This window comes from Myotis lucifugus, unplaced genomic scaffold, assembly GCF_000147115.1.
Source record: "Myotis lucifugus unplaced genomic scaffold, Myoluc2.0 scaffold_221, whole genome shotgun sequence".
Taxonomy (NCBI): Eukaryota; Metazoa; Chordata; class Mammalia; order Chiroptera; family Vespertilionidae; genus Myotis; species Myotis lucifugus.
The window spans coordinates 1-9,543 of record NW_005871269.1 but is presented as its reverse complement, the minus strand read 5'-3'; the positions used below and the strand labels follow the sequence as shown (position 1 = coordinate 9,543).

The 9,543-nt window shown below is 47.3% G+C and overlaps 1 protein-coding gene and 1 non-coding gene across 2 annotated transcripts; both read right to left on the bottom strand.

Moving 5' to 3' along the window:
* Positions 1-1,114: 1,114 nt before the first annotated feature.
* Positions 1,115-7,996, bottom strand: LOC106698726 (alkaline ceramidase 2-like). The gene is made up of 2 exons (XM_023761865.1): positions 7,734-7,996; positions 1,115-5,206 (listed from the first exon to the last, which is right to left on the bottom strand). The coding sequence occupies exons 1-2, from the start codon at positions 7,991-7,993 to the stop codon at positions 5,020-5,022; spliced, it is 447 nt and encodes a 148-aa protein (XP_023617633.1). The 5' UTR covers positions 7,994-7,996; the 3' UTR covers positions 1,115-5,019.
* LOC111827795 lies at positions 6,448-6,609 on the bottom strand. Its single transcript, XR_002831518.1, has one exon. It is a non-coding gene; the product is annotated as a U1 spliceosomal RNA (small nuclear RNA).
* Positions 7,997-9,543: the final 1,547 nt, after the last annotated feature.

The window sequence follows — 9,543 nt, the reverse complement described above, 5'->3', positions numbered from 1 at the left end:
CTGTGAGGAAAATGGAAGTTCCCGGTTTGTTGAGGACACTTAGGATGTAAGTTCAGGGCCCATGTTTGTCACCCCTCCCCCACCACCTCCTGCCCCCTTCCCCACCCCCGTTGGCCCCTCATTATGTAAAGACTTTACAAGAGAAGGGGGTGGGGGGAGCCCTGGTCTCAGAGGGCCGTCAGAACGCTGAGCTGTGCAATTTCCTCACGAGGATTTGAATCCTGGCTTAGTGTCCTGTCGTGCAGGAGGGTTGTTTGTTTGCTTTTAAACCTGGGTTGCTTCTAGGGATATCTGAATGCCCAGAGAATGTCATGCGTGGGCATTTTCCTAGGGAGAAGATGCACTGCTTCCACGGGGTTTTCCAAAGGCTCCTGGTCCCCTCGCCCCTGCCAGGAAAAACAGAGCCACTGTAATGTATTGATTGTGCTAATCCAGTCGCTCATCTCTAATGGTCATATTACCCGTTATATGATGGCCTTTGAATGATTTCACTGAAAACACAAAAATTTTAAGAAAAATAGTCCTGCTACAGTCATTTACTATTTTGAAATGTCATATGATCTTCCTCCCAGTGATTGGATGAAATCCAGCACAGATGACTTATTTTCTATATTTGAGATTTTATATCCACCTAACATAATTATAGAACTTTTAATAAAAGTAATCTGCTTTTAGGTACTTTATATTGGAAACGTCTAGGTGTATTGATTTCATAGCTCGGAGCAGAAACTAACAATTAATTACACTAATTTTAAGTATGTTTCATAACAATGATAATCCAAATTCATTACTAAATGAATTTGGGCCTGGCCATTGTGGCTCAGTGGTTGAACATCAACCTATGAACCAAGCCATCACAGTTCAATCCTAGTCAGGGCACATGCCTGGGTTGCAGGCTCAATCCCCAGTAGGAGGCATGCAGGAGGCAGCCGATCAATGATTCTCTCTCATTGATATTTCTTTCTCCCTCTCTCTTCCTCTCAGAAATCAATAAAAAATATTTTTTTAAATGAATGAATTTGGGCAAATGTGCTTTGCTATAAATCCATTTAATGCATTTTTTTTTTACACGGGCATTTCAAAGTCATTGTGGAAATAACCACAAACATACGTATTTATTCACAGAAAATGCCATCACGGCTTTAATATGAAACAAAGCTGTCAGAGTTCACAGAAAGAGCATAAAGTGCAAGAGCTCCATTTCAAAAGGCCTTATGCTACTCCCAAAGCAATGGAGGTTAAATGCCACCACAGCCAGTGGGCACACACCTTACACAGCACACCCTGCATAAAGTATAAACTATAGAAGGAATGTATCTGAAAATACTGTATTTGTTCTAATTACAAACTGTGGTTATAAAATACTCTTAAATCTGGCTTAACATATAGAGATACAATTCAAACAATTAGTCCCTTATAGTAGGGGCCATTCAAGAAAAAGAAGTCCATAGAATGATGTTATAAAAGCCATGGGAAATCCCAACCTGGCCCGAGCCTTCTCTTTGGCCAGCTAGAATGGCAGCACCCAGGGCAAAGAGCTGGCTATGAAAGGTCCCAAGTCCATTTGGAGAAAAGGAGCTCTGGTCGGGGCTCTGGCTAGGCTGGCCTCAGCCCTCACCTGTCCCTCACAGGTGGTCCTATGTCAGCCCCGCGGGAGGGAGAGCCAGGGAGGGCTCCAATCCAGTCCTGGGGCCACCAAGACGGCACTGGCTCATAGAAGCATGATGGACTGGTGAGATGCTTTACACACCTGAGAAACCCAATAAACAGAATAGGTGATGGCATTTCACAAAGCCTGTGTTTGATGACCCTCGAGCTTAGGCGCTCTCCAGAGGGACAGTGTTCCCCCAAAATGTAGCATGTGACCAAATAGGTTCAGATATCTGCTCCCATGCACCTTAAATATGTTCACTGAAGTGCTTGTTGTATAATAATATGCTCATCAAGGGGATAAATATTTCTTTTCCTAAAAATCAATAAGCAACCAAACAGTATTCAATAAGAATCATTCACTTAATAACATGGTAACATTTTTTTAATATGCAAAATGCATTCCTTATGGATATTGATTTGGGGCAAATTCTACCCAGAACAGAAATCTGATAGCCATGCAGAGCAACTGCCGTGACCTAGCTCCCAAGTGTGGAATCGCCACTTCCCTCCTTGGCAGCGGAGAGAGCGATTCTTGATTGCACATTCATTAATGAAATAAGCCCTTCACTCACTTTACATCGGCAAACATCAACACCTTAGAGCCATATATTTAACACTATTTCCTATTACTCGTCAGTCCAAGAGCAGAAGCATGTCTAGGAGTAGAATCCAGTCCATGATTCCACGCGCGGCTCCATCAGCAGGGAAGACTCAGTAGTCAGGCTCAGAATCCAGTGATGAGCTCTCCAGCGTCTCGCTAAGGCGAGTGCACTTCAAAGCCTGCTCTTCGTGCAAAATACCCACCTCACACATTCCACTCAAACTACAGGACAAACCATCAGCTCTAAAAGACATCTACTTACAAATGTAGTAGGAAAAAAAGAAGACTATAAGAAAATATACCAAAATATGAATGGTTGTCCTTGAGCTATAGAAATAGATTACTTCTTTGACTTTTTTGTAGTATCCCAATTTTCTTTAAAGAGCAAGTAGTGCTATCAAAGCATTATAAATATGTAACTATAAATATGAACGATACCATCGACCTAACTTAAATACTCTCTTGACTTGCCATCCCACGCTGACAAGCTATAGTGATTGCTGTTCAAACGGGTTATGTTTTGCCCTCAATATACCCCACTCCCCACTTCTCTCTCGGCCCTCATTGCATTAAAACCAGTTCCTAGTAGGGCATTGGGTTCCTATCAGAAGCATTCCTCCTGACATCTGAACTTATTCACATCATTTCTTGTGCTAGAGGGATGGAAATAGCCCGAGAGTCAGGGCACGTCCTTCCTTCCTTCCAGCAGTCACCGTTCATCCCTATTTCCAAAGACACCCAGAAACTTCCAGGAGGTCAAAGCCTTGGGAGCTGAAGGTAGTGTTCCCCAGGGAAACAGCCCTGCCATCTGATGGAGTAAATGGCCCATCCTTGACAATGCTCCCCTCACCAAGGAACCCTCCAGACAGACACACGCACAAACATGACCTACCCTCCTCTCTGTCTCCCCTGATCTACGCTTCCATGCTAAGACAGGTGGGCTTACAGCACACCAAACCCCTTACTTGGGGGCATTTTTATAGTGCAGAATGGATGAAACCAGGATCCGTGCCTGCTGAGCCAACCCGAAGAGAGGGCAGTCTGATAGCCCCCTTTTAAAAATGCTAGACTTGAAACCCACAGGACTTAGCAGTTTTCAAATTCTGTTTCATGAACCACCTAGGTCACATAGAGGTGGGTTAGAGGTTCTTGTAATATTTAATTCAAACATCGTTTTTAGAATATATTTTTACACTACAATATAGCAATATGTACACTCATTCAATACCCAATTTTTCTACCTTGAAAACCACCAAATTGTTAATTTGCATTTTCATGGCCTGATATATTTAAGAACTGCTATAAGTTTAACCTTAAAGTAAATTTAAGCTAATAAAACCCATGTCACACATTGGGGTTCCATAAAGATTTCTTACTGCAAACAGGGTTCTGCTGCTAAAACAATTTGAAAACCACAGAAGATATTCATTTTTAAACTCTGAATTCCATTCTTTCATGGGTTTTGCCTTAGATCCTGTGCAAATTCCAGCCAGAGTAACAGTTCCCGGCCAGGCCCCACTGCTGCTGCCCAACTCTGAGGTGCTTCGGACAGTGGCGAGGCTCCTGGCCGCGCAAGGACAGCCTGCCCTGCCCTCACAGGGGAAGGCTGCAAAGCAGGAAGCGCCTGAGAACGAGTATCCCTGAGGCCGCGAGACCCCCCCTCACACCTTCAGGGGCGTGTGGAGTCTCCCGTCCATCCCAGCCCAGGGAAGAGGAGATTAAGTTGTAGCCAGTGTCACTTTAGGTGAGAAAAACTCAGAGGCAACAGCTTCGCCCTGCGGCACTGGCCAAAGACCCACCAGCCAATGCGTGGTTACTGCCAGCACTGGGGTCTGCGGCCCAAATGCTCCGAGAATCTACAGGAAGCCCCTCCCAATGCGAGCGTGGAGAATGATCACCCCAGCAAAAGCCAGAGAAAGGATGGGGATGTTCTTGAGGTAAGGTCCAGGCAGCACACAGGTGTCCAATGAGAACACGTCTCCAAAACTTCGTGGTTGCTCCCAGCTCTGAGCCCGGACCCCCGCCCTCACGGTTGTCACAGCCCTTGGGTGATGTCAGAGGTCAGGCAGTGAGGAGGGGTCTGGGGAGGGACCCAGCGACGACTCTGTGTGTCTGAGGCTACTGGGCTGGGGTGGGGGACAACAGTGTCCATATTTAAACACTTTGCATCTTCAATAATGGCTTATGATGGACAGTCGTTTTGGCACAAAGGGGTTTTCTCCGTAGCTTTACCCTCACCTGTTAGGTCTCCATGTCTCAGCAGAGGTAGAAGTGAAAGGATCCACAAATGTATGTAAAACCCGGGTGTCTGAGCGCGGCAAGCAGAAAGCTAGCTTCCCTAGCCACAGCCGTGTGTGTGTGTGTGTGTGTGTGTATGTGTGTGTGTGTGTGGTTTTCCCAAATGGAAACCTGGTGTCCTCCATCAGACTAGTGGAGGGCATTGTCTGTGGCAGGATCTGTCAGCAGGAACTGGGGGTCTGGAGCCCACAGACCCGCAGGAAGGAGGCACTGAGTCCCCCACTGGCTCAGGGACGCAGACCACAAGCCACTGCCTCTGGAAGTGACGCTGTGAAGATGTAGCCAGGCCTCAGCCCTCTACTTTCCATCTCTGGGAGCAGTAGAGTACGGGGTCCACACACACCAGGGAGAGCCCAAGGAAACAGCATTTTTAAGAAAATAGACCCCACCCCCAACTCTGAGACCCCCCAGGGGTCTTTGCTGGCAAGAAGCCCGGAGGACACCCAGGCAGAGGAGCCCGCCCTCCGTCACGTGGTCTTGACTGAGGATTTCTTGTGGGCGCACAGGAGGGACACGTAGGGCACGCCGATGAAGGCCCACTTCTCGCTGGGCCAGAACCGGATGACCGGGCCTTGCTCAGGGATCTCGGAGGCGGCATCAAAGTAGGCGAAGCACACGCAGCCCAGGTAGGCGGCCAGGCAGATGAGGATGTGCCTGGAAGGGAGACGGGACGGGAGGTGAGACCTGCCCTGGCAGAGGCTGCGCCGCCTGCTGCGGGGTGCCTCCCCCGCGCCCCCCCCCCCGCCCCCTTCTGGCCTGACCCACCCTTCCTGGCGCAATGACCTCGGGGCCTCTTCTAATTAGCAAGGGGAGAAGGGGAATGATAAATCTGGAGCAAACGGCCTGTTTTAGGATGTTCTAATATTCCAGCTTGATAACAGGAACCACCATGCAAATGCCTTTGGGGTCCAACCCAGAAGACTGAGCCCCAGGGTTTAAAACAGGGGCTAAGAGGGTGGACTTATAAGCACACTGCGAAGTACTGATCGGACACACACAAAGGAAATGAAGGTAACGGACAGGCCTCGGTAAGGGAAGTTGTCCAGGACGTAGTATTTGGTGTGAGGAAGAAAAAAGGACCAGTTTGCATCATGTACAGAATGATGCTATTTTTGTTTTTAAAAAGCATAGTGGAGAAATATATATATATTACATAATCAAGAAGGATATACCTCAGGCCATTAACAACTGTTCTCCCTTTGGTAGACGGAATTATGAGAGCTTCTCTCTTCCTATATTTCTCTAGGTTGTTTACTATTAAAAAGCAAGCCATTTTATAACTGGTACAAAAAGATGGTCCATTTTGACAAAGCAGAAAGTACACCAAATTTAGAAACAAACTGAATTTAAACCAAAGTTATCTATATACTAGTATATAAAAGCCTAAGCGATCATTACAACTGGACAACCAGATGACTGGCCAGTAGCTATGATGCACACTGACCACTAGGGGGCAGATGCTCAACGCAGGAGCTGCCCCCTGGTGGTCAGTGCGCTCCCACAGCCAACCTCCTGCGGCTGGCCAACCTCCCGAGGTCCCTCCTCCCGGGTGGCCGGCCCTGATGAGCCCAGTTTGGCCAGCCGGCAAACCTCCTGTGGTCCCTTCCCCTGATTGGTCAACCTCCCGCAGTCCCTCCCCCGGGCCGGCCCCAATTGGTACGTGGCGAGACAGCCCGATGGGCCAGGAGGGACTCCACCTGTGCATGAATTCGTGCACCAGGCCTCTAGTTACAGTATAATCTTCGAATTTTACTTACATTGCTAGTGTGCCCAGGGAACTTGCTTGGATCAACAAAAATGTACTATATCTTGAATAAGGTCATATTTACACAAGGTATATACTTATCAAAACTCATCAAGCCATACATTTACATCTTGCGTTTTGTTTTATTTTTTAGGGGAGAGCAGGAAGGCAGTCCCCCGCTACCACAAGTCATGCAGCCGAGTTTCCCACATTTGAGGAAATCGCAGGGGTCAGCACACAGGAGCGCGATGGATAAGCCTCGCCCTGGGAAAATCACCTTCGTGATCACGGTATCTCCCTGCCAGGTAAGTATTAATCTGCGCGTTTTATTATCTGTCAATTACAACTCAGCAAATATATAAAGTGTTTATAAACTCACTAGTGTGAGTCAAGGTTGAACCTAAGAAACATCAGGCAATGGATCCTAAGGCTGGAATCCCAATTTGAGCTGTTTTGTTTTATTTCACCTTTTGCAAAGAGTTCTGAAGTCCCCAAGCCTTTTTTTTTTTTTTCAAGGAAATGTAAGCGAATTCTTCTAAACCATGTGGTTGTTAGGCATTTCCTGACAGAAGTCACGCTTCATCTGATTCAGATCTAACAGTTTTTCCAACTCGTTACCAATGGAATTCCCTCCTGGAGGCTCTCACTTTGCAGGAGACACCCTTCATGTTTCCCCTGGTCCCCGTTGCTTACAATTCCAAGTCCTGGAGGACAGCGAGGGGGAGACGACTGGGTCTGGAGCGGAAGTGGTTCCTAGGAAGCCACTCGGCTTCCTCCGCAGCTTCTGAGAGAAGGATGCTGCACACTTCGCAACCTCCTTCATTGTTTTACCTAACAGTGTCTCCTGAGCATCCCAGGTATAGATGCTCCCAGTCCCCTTATCGACACCTGGGCTGGTTTTATATAACCAGCTGGTGGTGAACAATTCACTTTACTTCTCTGGGTCTCGGTCTCCACCTGTAACATGAATGGCTGAGACTGTCCCTAGATGACCTGTGAGGCCCAAGTGTTCACCTGGTCATTCAAACCCAAAAGGGAACTTGGGTTGACAAAAATGTACAATATCTTGAAAGAGGTCATATTTACCTCCTTTGGTTCCTGGTTGGACGTCCCTGGACTGGTCCCCACGTTTGTCCCAAGCCTTCCCCACCTCCCCCACCCGAGCGATCTAGCCAGAGCTCAGGTGACAGCTTCGGTTTTCAGGCTCCATTATGCTTTAATAATGGAGCTAGAGGTCAGAGACCCAGACTTGAAGCATAAACAATTAGGTCTTTTTGTTCTGGCTGAGCCAGCTCCCTGGAGTCCATTCTGCTTTGGACAGTAGCTTCTGAAAAGTCTGACAGTGTCCGAGGAGAGGGGGCACTCGGGCTCCCCTGTCCCCTGGGTACACCTGGGCACCTGAGGAACAACAGAGCCAAAGGAGAGTGCAGGGCTTACCACACGCAGTGCAGGTAGGGGAAGTGGAAGGACGACAGCAGCTCACAGAAGGCTCGGTCACTGATCCAGCAGAAGAGAGCCAAGGTCCACCAGAGGCCCGAGAAGAGGCCCAGCTTAAATACACGCACGTTGTCACACCTGCAAGGGATCCAGATGCCATCAGTCCTGGTTCCCGCCCACCTCCCTGGCCACTGGTCTGGTTCCTCACATCTCCCCAGCCCCTTGGCACTGGAATTCCTACCCCACATACCGTCACTCATGGATGTGAATCCTGTATGTACACAGATGAGCCCTAGAGCCATACCTCTCACCCAGGCCCCTCCCTGACTCCAGACTCCAAACCCAACTACCTTCTAGACATGTCCACCAAGGTATCAGATAGATCCACATTTAACATGTCCATAATGAACTCCTAACCTTTCCCCCAACCAAAACCTGGTCTTCTCCAGCCCTCTCAGGAAAATAAGTCATTCCATTTCAGAAGCTCAAGTCAAATATATAGACAATTTATTTTGCACTCTAAAAGGCAAAATAAACAGGCTTCTAGCCTTGCCATTTTTAAAGGTAAAATGAAAATGGACAGAAGCAAATATCAACAAATATATAGGCAATTGGTCTGGTACTGGAGGATCTATACACTCAATTTAATTGACCCCAGAAAGTTTGGCTTACGGAACACCCCAGCACAGAGAGCTGGAGATGCAGTGTGTGTGCTGAGTGGCAAGAAAGAGGTGGAATGTCACATGGGCGAGTCCCCTGGGGCGGGCAGGGCTGGCACCTGGAATGCTGGGAGGGAAGCCCTGCAGAGTCAGGGTCCAGGGCAGCCCGCACTGTCCCTTCCTCTGTTGGCGAAGGGGCAGACCCTGCCAGATGCTGCACACTAGGCTTATTTGCACTTGGGGCTTATCCAAACCTGACCTCCACTGGGTATAGTCCCACTTTTCAGGGCTTGAATCAAAATGCCAATGTGAGGTTAAGTGCAAAAGCAGGACCCAAGTTTAGGATAGAAAAATCTGAGCAGATGTCTACTGTTGCTTCTCTTCTTGACCCTCTGTTGCATTCTCAAAGTTTTCCTTAATCAACTCTCTCATGATCAGAAAAAATGAGTCTATTTTACAATATTTTAGATGTAGCTGAGTCACTCGGTAATGTGAGAACACCACCCAAATTTCAGCAAATGTCAGATCATGACCCCAAGTCATAATAAATGTTATTTCCTCATGGTCTGAGAGAAGGCTCAGAAAGGACAATGAAAATATGAAAAGACTAGAAACAAGCTCTAGGATTGAGGCTAATGAGAAAGAGAAAAAGTGACTATTACAAATCCATTTCGGATGTCTTTAACAGCTATTTAACTGTGTGTGTTTTTCAAAGAGTTTCAAGATCTGTTAGTGGCCCTAGCTGGTTTGGCTTAGTGGATAGAGCGTCGGCCTGTGGACAGAGGGGTCCGGGTTTGATTCTGGTCAAGGGCACATGCCCAGGTTTCGGGCTCGATCCCCAGTGGGGGGCATGCAGGAGGCAGCCAATCAATGATTCTCTCTCATCATTGATGTTTCACTTTCTCTCCCTCTCCTTTTCTCTCTGAAATCAACAAAATATATTTTAAAAAAAATATCTGTTAGTGTCTGAAATAGGTCTCTTAATTCCTGGTCCTTAAGTTTATTTTTTTTTAAAATATATTTTATTGATTTTTTACAGAGAGGAAGGGAGAGAGATAGAGAGTTAGAAACATCGATGAGAGAGAAACATCGATTAGCTGCCTCCTGCACATCTCCCACTGGGGATGTGCCCGCAACCCAGGTACATGCCC

Excerpts from the sequence above, each read along its gene's own strand:
- LOC106698726 (XM_023761865.1), bottom strand. The coding sequence starts at position 7,993 with ATGAGTGACGGTATGTGGGGTAGGAATTCCAGTGCCAAGGGGCTGGGG. Across the intron at positions 5,207-7,733 it reads CCCTACCTGCACTGCGTGTG|GCACATCCTCATCTGCCTGG; the intron begins GTAAGCCCTGCA and ends TCTCCCTTCCAG.